This window comes from Polypterus senegalus, chromosome 10 (assembly GCF_016835505.1).
Source record: "Polypterus senegalus isolate Bchr_013 chromosome 10, ASM1683550v1, whole genome shotgun sequence".
NCBI lineage: Eukaryota > Metazoa > Chordata > Cladistia > Polypteriformes > Polypteridae > Polypterus > Polypterus senegalus.
In genome coordinates, this window is record NC_053163.1 from 166,269,684 (window position 1) to 166,294,894 (window position 25,211).

Genomic DNA, 25,211 nt, shown 5'->3' on the forward strand with positions numbered 1-25,211 from the left:
CCACCCTGCCTTCCCACGATGCCTTGGGAACCCTGGACCTCAGCACTTCCGCCACACCAGGAAGTGCTGGGGGGAAGAGAAGCAGAAACACCCGGAGTGCTTCCTGGAGTACGGGGGGGCGTGTCGGTGGGAGATTGCCAGGAAGCGCCTGGAGCACATCCGGGTGTGGATAAAAGGGGGCCGCCTCCCTTCATTCGAGGCCGGAGTCGGGAGAGGAGGAAGGACTGAGCTTGCTGGAGGAGGCAAGGAGGCGACCCGAAGAGCATGAGGCGTTGTGTGGCCAGGACTTTGTGTGCACTTTAATGACTTGTAGATATTAGAACCAAACGTGTGGTGTCTGTGCCCGGGTCCCGTTGACAATGTGTTTGAGTATTATCGGTGATTAGATAACGTATCAGCACGTCATCGCTCAGTGCGACGCTACTGGTTATTAAAAATGACCAGCCCAACTTTTATTCCTGACTTGACAGACGTCTTTAAGTTACAGAAATGGATATACAGGGTCGCGGTGGGCTGGGGTTTGTTTCCTGCCTTGCACCCTGTGTTGGCTGGGATTGGCTCCAGCAGACCCCCGTGACCCTGTGTTCGGGTTCAACGGGTTGGATAATGGATGGATGGATCTACAGGGTGGTCCTGATCTAATTCTGCAGACCCAGATCGTCAGGATGACTTTGATTGATGCAGGGACGATTCCAGTTCGGCGCGAAGGCGATTCTTCATGTCGTCAGTTCGCACACTTCTCGATGGTCCGGGTGATTTTCTATGTAAGAAACCTAAGTTATAATAGATTATAAGCTAGAATTAGATCTGGACCACCCCGTACAAGACAGAGGAAAAGTTCAACAGCACAACATGGAGATGCGTTTGCGGACCTCGCTGTTTAATCCGTCGTGTTTGCTTATCAGACGTTGGCAGCGATGAGTCGGAGTGATGATCGGCGTTTTTGATGATCTCTGCACAGTCCCAGCTGTGGTGCGGCGGCTCAAGTAGAATCCGCCATCTGTGACGAGGGACTCGAGGGACACAGAAATGACACCCAGGTGTGGCTGGCGGGTTGGTGGCTAATTGCAGTGCTGCATATTGCGTAGCGATTAAGGGGTCCGAGTCTTAAACGGCAAGACAATTCAAAATGGAGGTCAACGAGTTCATTAGCAGTGAAAACTGCAGCGGGTACCAGAGTTGGAGACCCCCGGCCTAAATGCTCCTGAGCTTACTCGCCTTGTCCCCGACTAGAGAGCTGAAGCCCACCCGCCCACACAAGCAAGCAGCTAAGGCGCTTCAGTAACTTGTAATGGAGGTCTGTTTTGCAGTCGGGTTCAGCTCTCAGAGGTATAAGAAACGCACGTTGAAGCCCCCTTTGTGAAGGTAAGCCAGCCGGAGTGAATTAAGGAGTGACGGGGGGGTCACACAACACGTTTCTCTGCCCTCTCAAGAAAGTTTGGAAATTGGAGATGCAGCAACCTCAATAAAAATGAGGCTTCCTTAAGAAATAATCCTCGAAGAATAAGCATAGCAAACGTCGGCCCACCGGGGGCCAAGTGGTCTCGTGCGGACGGACAGCTGAGGCAACGACAATGGGTGCTTTCACAATCGCCATTTTAGCCTCCTAAGGGTCTTCTGTGTTGGTGGAGATCGTCTGGGGGGTCCCGCTCCGGTCCTGGGGGGCCGCTGGTTTCACTCTAACCCTTCTCCTTATTCCGTGCTGCTAATTCTCTTCTTTTCCCTCCATTTGAATGGACTTCTTTATTAAGATGACGTCCTCCGAGTTCTTTTGAGTCACTGAGCCAACAGATGACCACCTGAGTTGCAGCCCCCCAACTCAATCCGTTTCCTGATCAGAGTTCAGTAAGTTTTAGGGCTTTCGTTTTTCCACTGGTGCTTCCTGCTCTGTTACTTCTAACGTTAAACGCCAGTGCAGGCAACAAAAACAATAGAAAATGCTGGACTTTGGAGCACAATTGTTTGTAGCAAATGCATAGAATGCCATGTTTGTGAAGAAATAACTGACTGGAAAAACACCAAACGTCTCCTTTAGTGATCTGAGGAGCTGCCTGCTCGATTACACGACGTCGGCTTTCTCGTTTGAGCTCTGGGACCGCAGGCTCGGTGCCATTGTCTAAATAATCCTAACATGAAGCACACAAATTCAATATTGCGAGTCGTATTTAGCACGCGAGTGACACTGCGACAGTGACACTGGGACTCGTACTGTGACAGCATCCACGTGTTATTCTGGAGAAATCAGGTGAGCAGGATAGGCGAGCTCCCTGGGCTGAAGGGCCAAAACTGCTGCAAACGGCGCAAAGAATATGGGAGTAGTTACTGGGAGTTCACGGAGGGGCACTGGGAGGCAGTAAGGCCAACATTACGGTCATCAAAATAATTTCTCAACTGAGACCCTCCACCTGCGTCCTTGACCCGATACCGACAAGGCTTTTCAAGGAAGTATCAGGCGTGCTAATTGATAATATTCTTGACATAGTTAATTCATCATTAGATACGGGGGTCTTCCCAGACTGTCTTAAGACTGCTGTAGTTAAACCCCTACTTAAGAAACATAATCTCGACCCCTCAGCTCTTGAAAATTTTAGACCCATCTCAAGTAAAATTCTAGAGAAGGCCGTCATTATGCAGTTAAATGACCACCTCAATAAACCTGCTATTCTTGATAAATTTCAGTCGGGTTTTAGAACAAATCACAGCACAGAAACTGCACTCGTTAAAGTAGTAAATGACTTGTGGGTAAATGAAGACAGAGGCCATTTATCTGTTCTCATCCTCCTCGATCTGAGTGCTGCATTTGACACCATTGATCACAACATTCTTAGAAATCGCCTCGGTCAATGGGTGGGCCTCTCTGGCAGGGTCTTAAATTGGTTTGAATCCTACCTGACAGGGAGAAAATTCTTTGTTAGTTGTGGTGATTATACTTCAAAGACACGTGATATCCTATATGGTGGTCCACAAGGCTCTATCCTGGGTCCGCTGCTCTTCTCAATCTACATGCTTCCGTTAGGTCAGATTATCTCAGGTTACAACGTGAGCTACCACAGCTATGCTGACGACACACAGCTGTACTTATCAATAGCACCTGATGACCCCGACTCTCTCGATTCACTAACACAATGTCTGACTGGTATTTCTGAATGGATGAATAGTAATTTTCTCAAGTTAAATAAAGAGAAAACTGAAATTTTAGTGATTGGCAATAATGGATACAATGAGGTTATCAGAAATAAACTGGATACATTAGGATTAAAAGTCAAGGTGGAAGTAAAAAACTTAGGGGTGATTGTTGACTGTAATCCGAATTTTAAATCGCATATTCATCAGATCATTAGGACAGCATTTTTTCACTTAAGAAACATAAGTAAAGTTAGACCTCTTATATCACTGAAAGATGCTGAGAAATTAATTCACGCTTTTGTTTTCAGTCGACTAGATTACTGTAACGCACTCCTCTCAGGACCACCAAGAAAAGACATAAATCACTTGCAACGAGTGCAGAATGCAGCTGCTAGAATCCTAACTAGGAAAAGAAAATCTGAACACATCTCTCCAGTTTTGATGTCACTACACTGGTCACCTGTGTCTTTCAGGATTGACTTTAAAATTCTGCTTATGGTTTATAAAGCCTTAAATAATCTGCTCCATCTTATATATCGGAATGTCTGACATCTTATATTCCAAATCGTAACCTCAGATCCTCAAATGAGTGTCTCCTTAGAATTCCAAGAACAAAACTTAAAAGAAGTGGTGAGGCGGCCTTCTGCTGTTATGCACCTAAAATCTGGAATAGCCTGCCAATAGGAATCCACCAGGCTGATACAGTAGAGCACTTTAAAACACGGCTGAAAACACATTACTTTAACATGGCCTTCTCATAACTTAATCCGATACTCTATATATTCAATTCATTATCATAACTATTCATGGTGGCTCTAAAATCCGTACTGACCCCTGCTCTCTCTTCTGTTTCTTTTTCCGTTTTTTTTGTGGTGGTGGCCTGTGCCACCATCACCTACTCAAAGCATCATGATACTCCAACAATGATGGACTAAAAGCCAGAAGTCTACGTGACCATCATCATCAAGTCCTTCTGTGAGAACCCTAAATCCAAAGAGGACTGTTTCATTTATGTGAGGTAGAGGGGACTGGGTGGTCTCATGTTCTGGAATCCCTACAGATTTTATTTTTTCTGGAGTTTTATTTTATTTTTATTTTTTTTCTGTCCCCCCTGGCCATCAGACCTTACTCTTATTCGATGTTAATTAATGTTGACTTATTTTATTTTCTTACTGTGTCTTTTATTTTTCTGATCTTCATCATGTAAAGCACTTTAAGCTCCATTTTTTTGTATGAAAATGTGCTATAGAAATAAATGTTGTTGTTGTTATCAATGCGAACAGAACTCAGTGCCGCTGCATCCTGCTTATTGCGAGATACAAATCCTCATCAGGCTTTCTTAAAACCTTAATTGACGGAGCACCAAGATTACCGTATTTACTCGCAGACAAGTTGGGCCTTGATTTTACCGTATGATGTCCGGTATTTTAAAATGTCACTCGTATAAGGCTGCATAGACATATATAGACAGACGCCGCATTCACTGTGTTGTCCGATACGATACGTCAGCGCGTCCGCCATATTGCGAAAGGCAAAAGTGCCATTTAAGTTTTCTGATGAATAAACAATAACGTTTAAAACAGTATCGCTTACATATAACAGGTGTTGGCGATTTGTTTAAATGCAATTATTTATATCCATTTATACACTAATAATGGCAATTATTAATTAAGAATAATAATTATCTGTTAAATATGCCTTTCACGTCTATCTATCTATTGTGACAGATAGGGGGCGCTGTCGGCCCCTTCATCCCTCTGATCAGACACCAGGTAGAAGTCCAATAGTTGACTTTATTATAATTATCCAGTGCACAAAGCACCCTCCTCTCCACAATACTCATAAACCAATACACTACAATCAATCATCAATAAATCCTCCATTCCCAGATGCGTTGCCACCCAGCTCAGCTCATCGTCTGGTATCTTTCCCAGTCTTTTATAGTCCATGACCCAGAAGTGCTTCTGAACCCCTGTCCATGTGACTTCCTAGCACTTCCGGCTCCGATAAAAACTCTTCTTCTTTAACCCAGAAGCACGTCATTCCCTTTGTCATGTGACTAGGACACGCACTGCTGGGATGTATGCAAAATACTCGTTGCTCCTCCCTGCAGCGCCTTCTAGTGGCTCCTGTGGTATCCAGCAGGGCTGTGGATGAAAACTCCATTGTCCATAATTCCCTGCTAGCATTCGGGGCTCCACCTGGCAGCCTGGGGGGTATTGGCTGGGATGACTGGCCGGCCATAGTTCGTTCATTCGTTCTATCTATCTATCTATGACAGCTGGGAGTCTCTCACCTAAAAGCTAGAAGTGTCTGAATTTCTGCTGTACTTGGCCTTGTACCAACCCTAACCCTCTTCAGGGTCCACCAGTGGTCCACAAGCACCTTAGGACTCCACTTCTCATGGTATCGCTGCTCAATTTCAGAAATGCCCTGATGAAACCGTTCATCGTGCTTGTCTCTAGTCACTCGGAGAAATCCAGGGAAAAGTCTGGGAAGTTAGCAAATGTTCACAAACAACAATAAAAACACGATGGCGCAGTGGGTAACAGATATTTATTTATCCTTGGCATGTTTCCAACAATCACCTTTCCAAAGACCATTCACAATATACAAAAATAAATATTTGTTCCTCCTTCCATCCTCTGTTGAGTGTTGCCCACTGCCCCCCAACTCTGACTCACTGATATGAGGCAGCAGGCTACCTTTTAAGCCGGACCTGGGAATGTTTCCAGTGCTATGCTGTGTCTTTCCAGAAACAATTCCGGGGCATAAAGAAAGTATGGAGGTCCTCCCCCAATAGCGCCCTCTATTGGAACCCAGGTCCCCTGACAGGGCCGCACTTCCGGACTCCAACTCCCAAGCACCCCTGTGGGTGTCCCGATTGGCTTGCCATATAAGGATCACTGCCACCTGACATATGGGGGATGAGAGAGCTCCTGACTCTTGATCCATCCATTATATCATGTTGGCTGGACACAGTTATTTTTCCATCCCACACGGCACTCCATCTGTTGTTTGACTCTGGCCGCCCGTCTAGATAGTAAGCCATCGTCCCTCCTGGCTGGGACACCCATTCTCCTCCTACAGTGTGTGTGTGTGTGTATGTATGTATGTGTATATATATATATATATATATAAATAGATAGATAGATAGATAGTGTGTTTTATTGTCCGAGGTTCGATCCCCGCGAGGGGATGCCGTGGAGTGTGTACACCTGATGAGCAAAAAATTAGGGCGTACTCTTTGCATTATTTGACAGTAAAACTATTAAACATTCTATGATCTGCTTCGGGCGGCACGGTGGCACAGTGGGTAGTGTTTCTGCCTCGCAGTTAGGAGACCCGGGTTCGCTTCCCAGGTCCTCCCTGTGTGGAGTTTGCATGTTCTCCCCATGTCTGCGTGGGTTTCCTCCCACAGTCCAAAGACATGCAGGTCGGGTGCATTGGCGGTCCTAAATTGTCCCTGGTGTGTGGGTGGGTGGGTGTGTGTGTGTGTGCACGCCCTGCGGTGGGAGGGCTGGCGCCCTGCCCAGGGTTTGTTTCCTGCCTTGCACCCTGTGCTGGCTGGTATTGGCTCCAGCAGACCCCCGTGACCCTGTAGTTAGGATATAGCAGGTTGGACAATGACTGACTGATAACAATAGAAACAGTGTAATCCTGAATTTAACTTGCAAAGATCTGTACATCTTAGATAGAGATAGATATGAAAGGCACTATATAATAGATAGATAGATGTGAAAGGCACTATATAATATAATAGATAGATAGATGTGAAAGGCACTATATAATAGATAGATAGATAGATGTGAAAGGCACTATATACAGTACAGGCCAAACGTTTGGACACACCTCCTCCTCATTCAATGTGTTTTCTTGATTTTCATTGGTAGATTCTCACTGAAGGCATCAAAACTATGAATGACCACATGTGGAGTTCTGTACTTAACAAAAAAAGGTGAAAGAACTGAAAACATGTTTTATATTCTAGTTTCTTCAAAACTCTGATTACTGCTTTGCACACTCTTGGCATTCTCTCGATGAGCTTCAACAGGTAGTCACCTGAAATGGTTTTCACTTCACAGGTGTGCCTTATCAGGTTATTTAGTGGAATTTCTTGCTTTATCAATGGGGTTGTGTTGTGCAGAAGTCAGGTTAGTTGGACGATCATTTATTTTTCAACAGGACAATGACACCAAACACACCTCCAGGCTGTGTAAGGGCTATTTGACCAAGAAGGAGAGTGATGGAGTGCTGGAAATGGTCATGAAAATCAAGAACACACCTTGAATGAGGAGGAGGTGTCCCCAAACTTTTGGCCTGTACTGTAATAGATAGATAGACAGATAAGATATGAAAGATGCTATAATAGATAGATGTGAAAGGCACTATATAATAGATAGATACTTTATTAATCCCAAGGGGAAATTCCCATACTGCAGCAGCAGCATACTGATAACAAACAATATTAACTTAAAGAGTGATAACAATGCAGGTATAACAGACAATAACTTTATAGAATGTTAACGTTTACCCCCCCCGGTGGAACTGAAGAGTCGCATAGTGTGGGGTCTCCTCAGTCTGTCAGCGGAGCAGGACGGTGACCGCCGTATCTTAATCTTAATAAGGCTTTGAATGCTATTTTAGATCCTAAAGAAAGACATAACATAAAAACCATGGATGATCGAACAATTCCAAGTGCGTTTCTGAAGTCAGCATGAAAACGTGCTCTTCAAACACACCAAGGAGCCGGGTGACAAAAGGCGTTTACAGCTCAGTACTGCGTTTCGGTTCTGCCACCTGGTGGACTAAATGTGCACTTCCATCTCTAGCAATAGTAAAGCTCAGAAGGAAAACAGTGACACGTCGTCACATAGGATACTCCGTAAGAAGTAACGACATTTTAAAAATTAAAATTTTGACCCGGTGTTCTAACGAAACATCCTACCCATCGAACTGATCTACTCATTGATACTACGCATGCGCTCACCAAAATTACGCAACTTAGCTTTACTACATTAATGCATTTATTACAGTTTACTGCATATGTATTTGTTGTCAACATTTTATAAGTTGTATATTTTGCATGTGTGACTTTTAATCTTGTACAGGCCATTGTATCCATGCACGAGTAATGGCCGTCTAGTGAAATCTTTGCATCAGGCTGTGTCTCTTTCGGGCATTAAATGATGCATATAGAATAAATTGAGAAATGTTAACAGTTCCATAAATTTGATAGACGACTTCTAAATACAACATGTTAAATGATGACATGGTATAACGTTATAAGTTTATTGTTACGACTTACAATAAACTACGGTAGGATACTTCGACAACGTAGGACAAATCGTCAGAACACCGGGTCCAGGTCAAAATGGTAAGGGGGCTTTTGAAATGCTGAGGGTGGGCATGGTGTGATAAAGTGCAAAAAATCCAACGTGTAAACCATAAAGCCGACAGCAAGGTTAACAAGTTAAATAATCCGAGAGTGAAACTAACAACAGTCAGCAACAGTAAAGGAGCGCAATGAGTAAATCTGCGAGAATTTAATAAAAATAATGTTAATTAACATACTGTACACCGGATTTTCTCATTGCAGTATTCAGCTTCAGACTTTATGAAAATATGATGATGTAATCTATTAAAAAAGACCATCCATCCATTATCCAACCCGCTATATCCTAACACAGGGTCACAGGGTACGCTGGAGCCAGTCCCAGCCAGCACAGGGCGCAAGGCAGGAAACAAACCCCGGGGCAGGGCGCCAGCCCACAGCAGCAATTCAAAAAGTGCAATTCATAATTCATGACAGTACCACGACAGTGCGAAATGCAATGCGGAAATTAGCTGAGCCTCTTCTTGAAATGTTTCCCAAATTGCAAGTATACTCTGAGTCTCGATATGCAGGATGTCCCAGTCATAACTCACGTTGATGTCATGTCAGCCGGTTATCTTGTTTCTGTGTATTAATATTCGGGCTATGGAATGTTTTCAAAGACGGACATGTCCGGAATTTGAGCTTGAAGATGGATTTTAAAAGGGTTCCTCTTAGAAGCATCTCCAATATACATTTGTGTACTAGCCATCCGCCGCGGCTTTGCCCGCGTATTAGTAAAACAGGACAGTGAGGAGGGCCCCGCCCCCGCACTTCTGACGTCACTCTTCCCCCTCCCTCCGTCTCTGATCGACGTGAATATCTCGCTCCTGTAAGCGAACTCTGATTCTTAGCGCAATGAGAGGAGTCACAAAAAATCAACAGGAATGTTCAAGCAAATTCTAGAAAAAAAAAAGATCTAAATCCGTGAAGTAATTCTCTCGTTCGCTAGCTAAACAGAGTTAAGGTTACGCCCTCAGGCAGACACGTGAGTGAGGAGGGCCCGCCCCCGATGAGTCTTTCTCTGGATTCGCGCTAATAAATCGGCACCGCAAGCGAACTCTGATACTTAGCGTGATGAGAGAAGTCGCAAAAATCAACGGAATGTTCAAGCAAATTGTAGAAGAAAAAACCCGATCTAATCTGTTAAGTAGTTCTCTAGTGAAAGGCGGACAGACATACAAACGGGTCCACAAAAACTATAGGAAGTTTTGCGCTTGGACCACGAAATTTTTAAAACCGTTTTTTAGCGAGCACCTATGGACCAACGGTAACCTACACTCCAAATTTCAAGTCCCAAGTCCTCATTGTTCGGAAGATTTTGCGATGAGTGAGTCAGTGGTATTTGGCTTTGATAGACAGATCGATACTTTATTAATCCCAAGGGGAAATTCACATAACCGAGCAGCAGCATACTGATAAAAAACAATATTAAATTAATGAGTGAGAACAATGCAGGTATAACAGACAATAACTTTGTATAATGTTAACGTTTACCAAAGGGTGGAATTGAAGAGTCGCATAGTGTGGGGTCTCCTCATCTGTCAGTGGAGCAGGACGGTGACTGCAGTCGGTCGCTGAAGCTGCTCCTCTGTCTGGAGATGATCCTGTTTTATAATAATAATAATACATTTTATTTATTTGTAGGCACCTTTCTAAACACTCAAGGACACCGAACAACAGACAAAACACAGATTATAACCAAAAGTAAAAAAGAGAAGTTAAAATCAGACAGAGCAATTGTAATCAAAGAGAAACAGCCGTCTTAAACAAACGAGTTTTAAGTTTAGATTTGAAAAGTGAAAATGATTCAATATTTCTAAGCTCAGGGGGGTAGTGAGTTCCAAAGCTGGGAAGCAGAGCAACTGAATTCTGTGCCCCCCATAGTGGTAAGGCGGACGAAGGGGACAGTCAAGTGGATGGAGGAAGAGGATCTGAGGGTGCGGGGGGGAATGGCAACATGGAGGAGGTCAGACAGAGATGGAGGAGCGAGGGTGTGGAGAGCCTTCAAAGTTAGTTGGAGACTGAACTGGAAGCCAATGAAGCTGCTGCAAGACGGGAGTGAAATGGTGAATAGAGGGGTTCGAGTAATGATGAGGGCGGGCAGCTGAATTCTGGACCAGTTGAAGCTTAGAAAGAGATTTGCGAGAAAGACCAAAGAAAAGGGAATCGCAATAATGGAGACGAGAAGTGACGAGGCTGTGAACAAGGAAAGCAGCGAATACGATGAACGTTACGCAAGTGGAAATACGCAGACCGGGAGATGTCATTGATGAGGGACTGAAAGGATAAATTACTGCCAAGGGTGACACCTGTGGGGAAGGGGAGACCGAGGAATTATCAATAACAGAGGAAAAACGATCAGTTTTGGATAATGTGGATATTGTACCAATGAGGAGAACCTCAGTTTTGTCACTTGGTATTTAATTTAAGAAAGTTTGAAGAAAACCAGGATTTGGTTTCTGCTATGCAATCGGTAAGGAAGGAGGGTGGAAAGGAAGCAGTAGGTTTGCTAGTGAGATAGAGCTGGGGATCAGCATACGTAACAGTGGAAGCTAATGTTAGATTTACAAAAGATATTACTGAGGGGAAGGAGGTAAATAATGAAAAGGAGGAGCCCCAGGACCGAGCCCACCTGAAGTGACAGCGGTGGGATGGGATGGGAAAGTTTTAAGCTGAACAAACTGAGTGCGGCCTGAGAGGTAGGATCTGATAGATAGATAGAAATGAAAGGCACCATATAGACAGATTGATAGATAGATAGATGTAAAGGCACTACATAATTGATAGATAAATATTAAAGGCACTATATAATAGATATATAGATAAAGGCGCTATATAATAGACAGATAGATAAGAAAGGCACTATATAATAGACAGATTGATAGATAGATGTAAAGGTACTATATAATAGATAGATAGAAATGAAAGGCATTATATAATAGATAGATAGATGTAAAGGAACTATATAATAGACAGATTGATAGATACTAGAGAATATAACTTGACAAATCTGCTCAAACAGGACACGCCAACCTCAAAAGCGGGCCCCCTTAGGCACGGGGATTGGGGCGGTCGCCCCCCTTGCCACCCCCAAATGCCACTCCTGTACTGGAGTATTGAGTGTTGGAAGAATTGAATCCAAAATCTCCGAGCACAAGGCTGCAGCATTGCAAGTGTGAAGAGTAAACGGTTCCTGAATATTTTCTGTATCCACTGTATATAAAAAAACGATTTAAAAAAACTTCATCAACCACACACAGCTCTAAGTTTCACCTGACAGGTCGACTGTTCAATCGATAGACTCTGAGCGCACTGAAAACGAGGATTACACCCGCTGCCAATGAAAGCGTGAGGCCTCCACAGACCATCAGAGGTGGAGAGGGGACCACTGGAACATTAAACCTTTAAAAAAACAAAAAAAAAAAACTAAATGCATTGCCTTTAATTACCTTTTATAAGCCCACAGTTTACGTATATTGATAAGAAAGAGGGTGGTTATAATAATAATGACGATGACGATGCGTAAACAGATTTCCATACGTTATCCTTTCGGGCATTCGGGGCGGGAAGCAAGAAACGAGTGTCCGCCCACGTCGAATTGTGCGCGCACTGACGCCTGGCGCGTCATCAGCCCCGCTAGGAACCTTTGTTAGCGCGGCCGTGCTGCCGGCGGGATCACGAAGGGAGACGGACTGTATACAGATCCCGGGAGCTGCAGCTCGGCGGCGTTTGCTTAGCTAGTTTGTTTTCGTCATGGCTTCTCGGTCACCGTCATCATCCCCAGATTCGGCCACAGGGTCTGGTACCGATCCGGCGCGACCTGACACCGGAGAACCGCTGGGCGGTTCGGATTCGGACTCGGACCCGAGCTGTGCAGCAGCGAACGAGGGAGCCCGACGGGAAAGCGCAGAACTGGAGGCGGAATTCGAAGCCGCGGCGGAACGGCTGCCCACACTTCTACAGAGCGCTAGCAGGGAGCAGCTGCTTTACTTGTACGCCAGGTACAAACAGGTGAGAGCCGCGGGCATGTGGGAGGTAGGGGGCTGGCCGAAGGAGGTGCAGGCGGCGACGGGAGCCAAGAGAAAGGGAGACTGTGTGTGTGACGATGAACTGCGAGGCATTAGTGCGGGGTGAGAGATGAGCAAAGCTGGGCAAAAATGAGCAGGCGGCGTGTAAGAATGACCAGGGTCCCTGTGTGGGGAAGCGGGCATTACATTTCTTTTAACCGACCTATTCGGTTGGCGGTGGTCGTTTGGCAATAACGGCGGCTGCCCACCTCAATTATCGTCTAGGGTAGTGCATATAAAACTGTGTGTTTTGTGTACCTTCTAGCAGTTCCGCGAGTCCTTATGCCCTGTGGCAGCTGGTAAAATAAGCGGCGATCTACGAAGATCCTGAATTAGACGCCCACCTGATTGCTTCTCTTGCCGCACTGATCTGAGCTCCCCAGCCCACAAAGCAGAGGTTCCGCTGTGTGTCAGATTAGGATAAACCGCTCTTGATCAGCCAGTGTCGGGACTGAAAAAATCTGAATTTTTTTTTTCATTGGTACATCAGATTATAAAATAAATTGTAATATTAAAATATATACAGCAGGGCGAAGCTACACGGGGTTTGTACCCCCAACCGAGGGCTTCAGTGTGATTTTTGTAAATCCGAAGGGTCCACTCAACCAAACCTTAGATGACTACTGGGCTGGATTAACCATTAAGCAAAATAATTGTGTGCTTAGGGCATCGTGGGAAAAGGGGGCACCTAAGTTTTCTGAAAAGCACACAAAGCTAAGACTTCCCACAGAAATAAACATCTGCCAGGTGGCAGCGCTGGCCACAGTCACAGTGCATCAGTCTGGTTTGTACTTCTTGCCAGGTGACCGTTGCCATAGTCGTGCCAGCTGCACGAGCCCATTCAGCACCATGATGAGCTGGGGACTGATGCTAGTGCTACAACGTTCAACCACTTGTGTCAAAACTGGAGTCCAATTCAGGAACAATATGCAAAATGCCGTCCACAGAGTATTTTGCTTTATGCATTCGTTTCAACCTCTCGCCATTTCTAGCATTGTTTGCTCCTTTCTGTTCACGTGAGCGCCGGGAATCTCAGTCTGACCAGTGAAGCTGACTTCCCTTCCAGCAGAGCGAGTCCTGTTTAGAGTTCATTACTACCGTCGGCCCTTACTTTTGAAAAAAGTCGACATCCACCCTAAAAGAGTTAAGGAAAAAAGAAACAATTAAGGGGTCGGAGTCATAATTAGCAAGTCAATTAAAATGAAGGCAAAAGAGTTATTTAGCAAAAAAATAAAAAAACGAATTAATGAAGGAAAGCTTTATCATGAAATCTTTGTCCAGGATTGGAAGTTGGAGACCCCTGCACTAGTGGAACATACAGCATTGATACAGTGCATCCTGAAAGTATTCACAGCACATCACTTTTTCCACATTTTGTTATCTTACAGCCTTATTCCACAATGGATTAAATTCATTTTTTTCCTCAGAATTCTACACACAACACCCCATAATGACAACGTGAAAAAAAGTTTACTTGAAGTTTTTGCAAATTTATTAAAAATAAAAAAACTGAGAAATCCCATGCACATAAGTATTCACAGCCTTTGCTCAATACTTTGTCGATGCCCCTTTGGCAGCAATTCCAGCCTCAAGTCTTTTTGAATCTGATGCCACAAGCTTGGCACACCTACAGTATCCTTGGCCAGTTTCGCCCATTCCTCTTTGCAGCACCTCTCAAGCTCCATCAGGTTGGATGGGAAGCGTCGGTGCACAGCCATTTTAAGATCTCCAGAGATGTTCAATCAGATTCAAGTCTGGTCTCTGGCTGGGCCACTCAAGGACATTCACAGAGTTGTCCTGAAGCCACTCCTTTGATATCTTGGCTGTGTGCTTAGGGTCGTTGTCCTGCTGAAAGATGAACCGTCGCCCCAGTCTGAGGTCAAGAGCTCTGGAGCAGGTTTTCATCCAGGATGTCTCTGTACATTGCTGCAGTCATCTTTCCCTTTATCCTGACTAGTCTCCCAGTTCCTGATGCTGCCACCACCATGCTTCACTGTAGGGATGGTATTGGCCTGGTGATGAGCGGTGCCTGGTTTCCTCCAAACGTGACGCCTGGCATTCACACCAAAGAGTTCAAACTTTGTCTCATCAGACCAGAGAATTTTGTTTCTCATGGTCTGAGAGTCCTTCAGGTGTCTTTTGGCAAACTGCAGGCGGGCTGCCATGTGCCTTTTACTAAGGAGTGGCTTCCGTCTGGCCACTCTACCATACAGGCCTGATTGGTGGATTGCTGCAGAGATGGTTGTCCTTCTGGAAGGTTCTCCTCTCTCCACAGAAGACCTCTGGAGCTCTGACAGAGAGACCATCGGGTTCTTGATTACCTCCCTGACTAAGGCCCTTCTCCCCCAATCGCTCAGTTTAGATGGCCGGCCAGCTCTAGGAAGAGTCCTGGTGATCTTGAACTTCTTCAACTTACGGATGATGGAGGCCACTGTGCCAATTGGGTCCTTCAAAGCACCAGCAATTTTTCTGTAACCTTCTCCAGATTTGTGCCTCGAGACAATCCTGTCCTGGAGGTCTACAGACAATTCCTTTGACTCCATGCTTGGTTTGTGCTCTGACATGAACTGTCAACTGTGGGACCTTCTATAGACAGGTGTGTGCCTTTCAAATCAGGTCCAGTCAACTGAATTTACCACAGGTGGACTCCAATGAAGCTGCAGAAACATCTCAAGGATGATCAGAGGACACAGGATGCACCGGAGCTCAGTTTGGAGCTTCATGGCAAAGCTGTGAATACTTATGGACATGTGCTTTCTCAGTGTTTTTATTTTTAATAAATTTGCAAAAACCTCAAGTAAACTTTTTTCATGTTGTCATTATGGGGTGTTGTGTGTAAAATTGTGAGGAAAAAAAATGAATTTAATCCATTTTGGAATAAGGCTGTGACACAACAAAATGTGGAAGAAGTGATGAAGCGCTGGGAATACTTTCTGGATGCACTGTAGATAGATATGAAAGGCACTATATAATAGATAGATATATAGATATGAAAGGCACTATATAACAGATACTGTAGATATAGATATAGTTCTAGATTAGATATGATATAAAATATTGGGCCCTGCAGTCACAAGAGTTTGAAAACCAAACCACTGGTCTGGGGGGTGTTCAGGTCTGGTGGTCCGGGTGGAATGTGGTGCAGTTCACAGACTGACTATGTCAAGTAGTTCACTGATTATTGGAGTCGATAAGAATGCGTTCAGCTTTGTCACTGGACACTGCACAAGTGACATGGCAACAAAATGCAGGTTTGCATTTAACCAGAAGTGCAAATGGAAGTTAATTGCAAGTAATCCGATAAGGATGAACGAATACAGCAGTGAGGGGCTGTAGAGACGAGTAAATCAAGCGTGTATGCTGAATAATTCCGTTATGAACATAGATGTATAGATTATGTTCAGAATGGATAGAATGATAAGAGTACCGTGTCGAAACCGTAACATGTAGACAGTTGTGTAGGCACAAGTACAGCAAAGCCCAGGGAGTTGTGGGGTATTCTTAGTTCAAGGCTGTAATGCCGGGGTTCTTAAACGGCGTAATAATAGTATCCAAAATTAGCAGATTGGTGCCACCCCTGGACTCAAGAAGAGAACTGTTATCATAATGGCAGCGGAGTCTGAAAGAGACAAATGACAATTAACATTTATCACAGTACGTGTCTCTGTTTCCTTTCAAGTGTATATCTCACATGAGAGAAACGTAAGGAGCCAACCAGTTGTTAAAACGATCCTCCTTCTGTCCATTTTCCAAACCTGCTTGTCCAGAACAGGCTGATGGCCGCAGGATAAAAGCTGTTCCAGAGCCTGCTGGTGCTGCCTGGATGTTAAAGGGTCAACCGACAATGGCTGGGGCGAGAGGGGTCCCTGACAATGCTGTGTGCCCGTGATCGTGATTACTTTCTTTCTTTTTTTTTTTCTTCAGGTCAAAGTTGGAAAATGCAACACAACAAAGCCGGGCTTCTTTGACTTTGAGGGGAAACAGAAGTGGTAGGTAAAGGTAATGTTTTTATATTGATCAGTCTCGAGGACTCAGGCAGCATTTCTGTAACATACAAAGACATTTTTAAAGTCTCCCCCTTTGAAAGATCCCAGAGTGCAGTGTAAAAAAAGCGAATATTGGAGAAACCGAGTCGGACTTTCTTGCCCCAACCAGAAAGCGAGCGGCAGATGATGGCTCTGACTTGCGCCATCCGGAGATCTGAGAGACTTCAATGCTTTGGCTTTGCTGCTCAACCCAAACTGAAACCTTTAAACAAAAACGTAGAAGAATTTCTTTATATCTTGTTCTCTTGGCTTTTCACCATGTGCTGCATGTGGCATTGAAATGTCAAGCCCTCCAGGAATCGCTTCATCAGCCAGCTCTAAACAGAGTGTATTTAAATAACGTGGAATCGTTTTGTCCGAATGCTCTGCAGGAATCTGTGGGTGAGAATAACTGCACCCTAATTTGCAGCTCATTCACGCTCACATAGTTTCAGGAGGGATCGGCCTGAGCTTTAGACATTCTTAACCGAACAAGAGCTCGATTGATTATACAGAGCACAGAGTCCTTCAGGTATGACGGAGTGCAAAATTCCATTTTTTTTTTTTATAAACGTACTCCATTTAAAGTGAAATGTTTTCATCTTGGCCCATTACTGGATGTGCCGCTGAGGTAATCCTGTCCGTTTTTTTGTTTCTTTCAGGGAGGCATGGAAGCAGCTGGGAGACATGAGCCCAAGGCAGGCCATGCAGGAATACGTGGCCACTGTGCAGCTGTTGGACCCCGACTGGAACCCCAAGGTAGGAATGGAAATGAAAAGCTTCTCGCATACACCTGTTAAGGGGGGCATCTCGGTCTGGTTAGGCTGAGGGTGTGCTGGCAAGACTGATGGAGGCTAACACTGCGAGAACGGCAGATTTGCTCTTTTTTTTTTTTAATTTTAAATTTTATTTAACCCTTTAACCACCACATACCTGGGGGGTTCGATAAATGCACCCTTGGACGCCAAATACATTTTTGCTGCACTTTTTAAGGAAATGCAACTAAGAAAAAGTAGTAGTAGGATGTTGTACCGTGTTGGCCATTATGAATGTAGAGAAAAGCCAAGCAAACTGCCCCCTTTTATTAGGTAACTAAAAAGATTACAATATGCAGGCTTTTGAGGCAACTCAGACTCCTTTTTCAGGCTAAATGGAATACAGAAGGGGCCCGAGTTGCCTCAAAAGCCTGCATATTGTAATCTTTTTAGTTAGCCAAGAAAAAGTGAAATTTTAATGGAACACACTTTTTTAATGCAAAGAGCATCACAAGTACTGCACCAATGATCATCAATGATGTATGTAAAAACTATAAAAAAAACAAACTACTGCAACAATCTATTGTTTTGTGTACGAGGGGCAACTGACACCACGGATGAAATCGAGCAAATCACCGAGCCAACTGCGCTTGAACTGGCTGCACGTGAGCACACCGAGGCCAACGCTGGCACTGGCTGGCAGGCTAGTCTGGTACAGTGGCTGAATCCCAGATGCTGATTCGCTAGGGGGCGCCAGTGGTCATGAGCTGGCTGCTTAACGAATGTACGGCACGGACTGATCGGCTTTGGCATGCTGGGAAACGACTCTAGCCGGCTGTGGCAGTTTAAGGGTTAAGATCATAGGGCTTGTAGCTGCGTTGGTTTTTCCCAAAGTTCAGCAACTCTGTCATAAAAAAAAATGGGATTCAGCAAAAGCCTGACGTGCTGAAATGATTCCACAGACAAAGTTCAAAATTCAAAGTAAAAAAGTTCACACAAAAAAGAGAAAATTGAAATGGCAAAAAAAAAAAAAAAAAGTTCTGTTCAAAGCTTAAATCTTGTTACATTTCAAATCGTTACAAGTCACTTCAAAACGGTCAGAAAACTGTATGCCTATCCCATTTCTAAGCTGAAAGTGGGCCTTTGGCGTCCCTGTGTACTGGGACCAGTTCTAAACAGCAACTGACTTAATGAACTCGCTGTATCTTAGTATCTCAGGTTCGAATCCCGTAAATGCCAAAAGTGACTGTGCTCTGTTGGGCCCTTGAGCAAGGCCCTTAACCTACAATTGCTCCATCCTGGGTATGACGTCAATCTGCATCCATCCCTGCATGTCGACCCTCCAACCTGCAGGGAAAAACCTGGGGGTTCGTAGCAGAACTGGCACTCGGACCACCATCAAAATGTCTCCCTCTGTTTGACTCCATCTGAAGTGGTGTGGTGCTGAGGTGTCACCCGTTACACGGCTGCACTCGGGTCCTAATCTGGGATCGTGAGTTGGTTTGTCGTGTGGTGGGTGCAGCAATGCGATCAATCAGCGTGTGCTCTTAACCTCTGCCTCTCTCTGTATCTTGGTTATAGCAGGAAAGTTCCATCTCATACTAACTTACAGGGAGAAGAGACTATACCATTGTCTAGGACTATGAAAGAGATGTATTCGACTGAAATTAAGCAAACACTAGTCCAAAAACATGGAGATTAGGAGGATTGGCGATTCTAAATTGTCCCTAGTGTTTGCTTTACAATACAATACAATGCAGTTTATTTTTGTATAGCCCAAAATCACACAGGAAGTGCCGCAATGGGCTTTAACAGGCCCTGCCTTTTGACAGCCCCCCAGCCTTGACTCTCTGAGAAGACAAGGAAAAACTCCCAATAAAAACCTTGTAGGGAAAAATGGAAGAAACCTCGGGAAAGGCAGTTCAAAGAGAGACCCCTTTCCAGGTAGGTTGGGCGTGCAGTGGGTGTCAAAAGTAGGGGGTCAATACAATACAATACACAGAACAGAACAATTCCTTAATACAGCATAATAATAAAAATTTTAGAAGTACGGTTTAACAGTAGATGATCTGACATAATTAGGTTTGGATTTTTTTAGAGTCCTGGAGACCTCATCCATCTAGCTGCCTCCCCATTTGGCCATGCCACGGCTGAAACGTTGCTCCGATGAAAGGACCCCTCTTTCCCATGATTCCTGTGATCCTCCATCAGGGATGACTTTACCATAGGCAGGCAAACAACTTGGCAGGTGGGCCGTGGCACCAAGTGCCACATTTGGGTACCGAGAAAAGAAACAGAATAGGTGAGGGTTAGTATTCAAATATAATTATCATGTTGCTTATGTTATGCTTTGTGTGTGGGGGTGTGTGTGCGCTCCCTGCAGTAGGCTGGCGCCCTGCCCAGGGTTTGTTTCCTGCCTTGCGCCCTGTGCTGGCTGGGATTGGCTCCAGCAGACCCATTAGTTAGGATATAGCGGGTTGGATACTGGATGGATGGATAATACGAGTTTAACTTTCTAAGACTGACTGTTAGAGGGCTTATTGCCAATTTCTGGTTTGTTCTTACCAAATGGAGAAGAAGCTGCACCCTTATTTATTTCATGGCATATCTGACTGTGTGGCTTTGGGTCTTTTTAAGAAATTGCAGATGGTACCCAATCATGGAGTCTCTAGATTTTCCCTCTCTTTCCGTCGGTAACATTGAATAGTTTAGTATAGTAGTGTTTACATTTTAATGCACACCTTGTTTTTTAATGGTAGGGTCCTAAGGTGACCATATTTTCCCCTTTAAATTCTTTGACGTAGACCTCAAATCTCATACCTTGACCACACTATCAGAACTGACTGCTATTGTAGTTCAGTACCCCCCTTTTTACATCTGTTACCTTCGCCAATTAGACTGAATAGCAGCACAGCCAACAGAGAAAGCTGCACGTTTATTTGTGCGTCACAGATAATACACCCAAAATAGCAATGAGTGTGGCAAAAATACCAATCCAACCTGGGACATAATTAACATCCATCATGTTCAGATTACCAGGTTGCTCGATGTCTTATGATGATTGGTCTTCAGTCTGCTGTCCTCTTATCTCCAGCATGCTGTCTGGATGGACCGAGGGAGAGAGACTGCAACGTAGTCTCTGGACAGATGGTACAGCAGAGAGACAGAGAGAGTGTCTTTGTCAGCCTGTGTACTTTTGGTCTCCATGATGTTCCTCCTGGACCTGTGGGATGTCACAGTGCGCGGCTGACTCCCGTGTTTTTTTTTAACATTCCTGTTTCAGCATAACTGAACTATCCTTTCAGGCCATATTTTCGTCCTGATGGAGAAATTGGTGCTTATACAGGGAGTCCCCAGGTTACGGACATCCGACCTCCGACATACGAACTGGGCCGCAGCTGCGACGCATGTGCCTCAGTAACTGCCGCTCTGTCATCTTCTGCCTGGGGACGCTGCAAGCGGTGTCTGGAGCGTGGTGATTTTTCTGCAAGCGGATTCACTGCCCGCCTACCACACGTGGCTGCCTGTTCATTCTAGGTGGGCGGCTGGTAATGCTGCAAGCGGTGACCTGGTGGTGGCGGGGGGTAGCATTCTAGTGTACCTCGGATGGCTGCGTGTTGAATGGGGCGGTGGGACGGCGGACATTGCAGGCAGCATACTGTAGTGGAGGTGACTGTGAGGTGGGCTGGTGAAGCGCCCCTCGCTTCCCCCATTCATTCACAATAGCGAGCCTGCTTGTACTGTTACGCGAATAGCTGGAAATCGTCTCTTGTCAGTACAGGGTGGTGCAGGTCTAATTATGCAGATCCAGATCGTCTGGATGACTTTGATTGGACAGCTTGGATTGCAGTTCGGCGCAAAGACGATTCTTCATGTCGTCAGTTCGCACACTTCTCGATGGTCTGGGATGTTTTGGGTGATTTTCTATGTAATAAACTGAATAAGTTATAGCGTAATGAAAATTGCATAATTAGATCTGGACCACCCTATACATCAGACGTGCTGACGACGGGTGCCTTCCTGCTGTGATAGCGTGGACAGTGCCGTGCAGAAGAGCTCATCTTAACCTTTAACAATGTCTCTGAAACACAAATCTGATGCAAGTGCTGGTGATACAGTAAAGAAGAGAAAAAACATCACCATTGAAAATAAAGTAGAAATAATAAGAAGGTCAGAGAGACGTGAAACTCCATCATTCATGCTTGGTTACAGTTGGTCAACGATAGCATTTATTAAAATAATGTACCTGTTCAGACTTGCATACAAATTCAACTTAAGTACAAACCTACAGTCCCTATCTCGTACCTAACCCGGGGGCTGCCTGTATTTCAAAATGCCACCCCAATTCCACAGGCTCATAAGCTCATCCAGCCCCTTCCACTCCAGGCTTTCTTCCTGTGGTAAGGACTCGTAAGGTCTAAATTGTTCCTGATATTGGAGCTTTTTAAATGAAAACCATTCTTCTGGCGTGTCCACGTAGGGTTATGGCCAAGCACCTTTGTGAAACTGGTTACAGTAATCCATGTAAAACGTTCAGACACACCGTCCATCTTGTGGCCTGTTAATATCAGCTGCCTGTTTTTCCCCAGGCTAGCTCGGAGGAATATAGCTTGGGGCTACATTCACATACAAGTTTTATCTGATAAATTACCTGATTTAAACATTACTAAAAAAAAATATATAAAATGAAATTAAAAATCAGCAGTGGTCTCCTCTCGACTTTCTCGTATACTCAGATATGAGGATGGATATTTGAGGAGTAAACCGCAAGACAAGAATTATATTTTTATATCATGTACATTTAAAGAGCTATCAACAACAAACCAAATTAATAATATACTGAAAAACTATTAGAAAAGTAAAGTTGAATAAATCGGACTCTGCAGCGGCATGAGTAAAAGGTAAAGTACCACTTCTGGTTAGCGGAAATACCCCAAAAGTTGATAGTAATCTACGTTTTGTACCTAATACTTGTGTGCAAAATTTGGTTGACCGAGGTGAAAGCGTACTCGGGTTATCGTGTTTATACACACACACACACACAATTCCAAAAGTGGTATTTTTGGACTCGGGGAGGTCTAAAATGGAAATCAAATCTTGAAATCAAATTTTAGCACGATTACAATACTTTCCTAATGAGAAAGTAAATTGGACTCAGGGATGACTAAAACGCTGAGATTCATCAAACTCTTGAGGTTGAATTTTTGGGCATTTACAATGCTTTACCTATACTTCGTATACAAGAAAGTAAAAATAAAAAAATGAAAAGATTAAAGACAATTTTACAAATAAAGATAATTTACAAAATTATTAATAAAGATATTAAGCTTTTTTTTACCTCTACAGCAACAAACACATTGAAGGAGGCGTGCTTAATAGTTTGACTGTTCTAGAGATTGCTGCCTCACGCTCATCATATTGAGGACTTTGATCTCCATGAATTCTGTTGTCCTGTAACTCTTTTTCTGAAAGTAGCCGTTCAGGCAGTGTGTTTCATACACAGCAGTGGTGGCTTCTTTTCATTTTGTTTACCTCAAGTCTAACATTCATGAAAGTCGTCGTCATCATCATCGTCAGAGAGCAGACCCCACTTTGATCCTGTTGTTCCTTGTTAACTCCACACCAATACCAGGCTTCTAACACACAGGTCAGTTTGCTTTACATATGGAGCCTATATTCCCCAAAACAAACCCATCGATGCTACATGGTCTATTGAGCAAAAACATTGTGTCGATCTGCCCTTCCTGTCGATCTTTTCTTATATGTTCAGTTTCCAAATTATTTGGAACTGCTGATCTGTTCTGCATGTTCATGTTGAGAGTCGCTGATTGCACCGTGTCGGCAGTCCTGCTTTGTTGTTGTCGTCGTCTTCATGTTTCGTTAGACGCTAACTCTGTAGCCTCTTTAATTTCTGCCTCCTCATGGGTATAGAAAAGTATATTCTCAGAATTGATGATTTGCATATATTTAAAGAGAATCATGAGCTTATATGAAAATAAGCATTGTGTCTTAGTGCACCCTAGTATAGTAAGAGTTAAATCATAAAAAAGCCTGTGCCTGCATATTTTATTTTTTTTCTCTGTGCAGCTGCAAACCACCAGTATCTTTCTGCAAAGTTTAAATTTTCACTTCAGGACACCTTGTACTTTGAGAGAGCTAAACAGGCCATTGTTTTAAGCAATGCAGCTACTGAGACTTTAACCATGAGAGAAAGCCAAAGAGGCCACTTGCTTTCACATACAGCAGCTCGGCCTCTGCCTCCCTGTCTGCCTGCTTGGACACAAACATGAGGCGATGATAAGCCAAGGAAAGGGTGTCCTATAAGAAACCGCGCCATTGTCTTAGAGATGCAGCTGCCTAGAGCTTTAGCCTTGAGGAATGTTTGTGCAACAAGAAACTATTCATTTGAGTGGCCCAGTATCTTATGTGAGGGACCGCCTGATTCCGACTTACAGGTGGGAATCGATCGATCGATAAACAGGTCTGAGGAATTTGCTAATTGCTCAAGTCATCTGAACTGAGGCCGTGTGTGCCTCCTGTAATAAAGCTTGATTCTGCCTGCCTGTCCTGAGACTCCGAGTGCCTTCTGTGGGGCTGAGGGGGCCCTAATAAAGAAGACCACCATGATCTCAAGAAGGATACATATGTTGGTCCAGTGGGTTGGTGCAGAGGAGAGGAGCCTTCATTAACTTAAAGGCTGAGAAGAAGTAAATAAAATACATTGTTGCTCTTAATTGTTTTCTTTTTCTACAAATATGTATATATAATACTAGCCAACCCGCGGTGTACCATACGCCGCATAATCAGGCCGATTTTTTTTTTTTTATGATTTTTAAGCACAGGGAGAAAATTAACATTTGAAAAATCGGTAATGTAATAAATCAGCCAGAAAAGCAACATTGTAACAATGCACAGAACGAACCAACACACAATCGTCCGTGACTGAAAACTGGCGGACCCTCATCGCGCCTTCTCCTGCCAAACGGAGGGATGCGAGTGCACTGCGCTCAGGTGCGGCGTGTGGAACGGCAGGAGAGGAGAAGGACGTCCACTCCGTTCCCTCCGTCATGCTAGTCTGCTGATTTCTTGTTCAGTATGCACTGCCCGCTCATGTGCCCACCTCCAACTCGTCACTGGAGTCGCTGTCGTCTTTACACAGTCCAGATGCATCTGTGACTCACGTAGACATTTCATTGCTCTGTGCGGTTTTGGCTGCTTTTCTATATATAATCCACCAAGACACCTGACCACGGTAGTAGCGAGGTGGGTATGTATAAAGGGTAGGGACGAAACCAGTGGGAGCGTATGAGTCGCACTTAGTGGGAATTCCATGGTTTGCAGCCCGAATGGGGTTCAACGGCTTACCCACACCTCTCTGCGCCGGGTAGACACACACTCAATCTCTTACATAATTATTAATTGAATGCTAAACACTTCTGGAGAGACATGGTTGTCTAAAACGGGTTGGTGTGAGAATACAACAGTAAATGAATGAAAAGATGGAACTCTGGAGAGAGCAAAATACAACACAATAGTGAAGCTGCGGCATAACAAACACTGCATAATTATTTATTGATGGTTGAACACTTCTGGAAAGACACAGTTGTCTAAAAAGGGAGGTTTTGAGGATACAACAGAAAGTGAATGAAAAGATGGAACTCTGGAGAGAGCAACATAGAATTGTCCGTGAGTGAATAAGACGCATGTTTGTCACGGATGCGAATAGCTGTATGTAGCGTGTAAAACCGTTGGCTATGGTGCACGCGGTCGTGCGTCGTAACCGAAAACTCATTTTTTAAAGACTGCTTACTTCATTGTGTTTTAACCTCAATTGTAAATTGGATTTTCTCTGAAATATTTT

The 25,211-nt window shown here is 44.3% G+C and overlaps 1 protein-coding gene across 1 annotated transcript in view; it reads left to right on the forward strand.

Annotated features, from left to right (window-relative positions):
* The first annotated feature begins 12,158 nt into the window (after positions 1-12,158).
* acbd6 (acyl-CoA binding domain containing 6) overlaps positions 12,159-25,211 on the forward strand; it is an 89,135-nt gene continuing 76,082 nt past the window's right edge. The window contains exons 1-3 of the mRNA XM_039767317.1: positions 12,159-12,514; positions 16,495-16,559; positions 17,258-17,354. Coding sequence (XP_039623251.1) covers positions 12,257-12,514; positions 16,495-16,559; positions 17,258-17,354 — 420 coding nt within the window. The 5' untranslated portion in view covers positions 12,159-12,256. The remainder of the gene's footprint in view (positions 12,515-16,494; positions 16,560-17,257; positions 17,355-25,211) is intronic.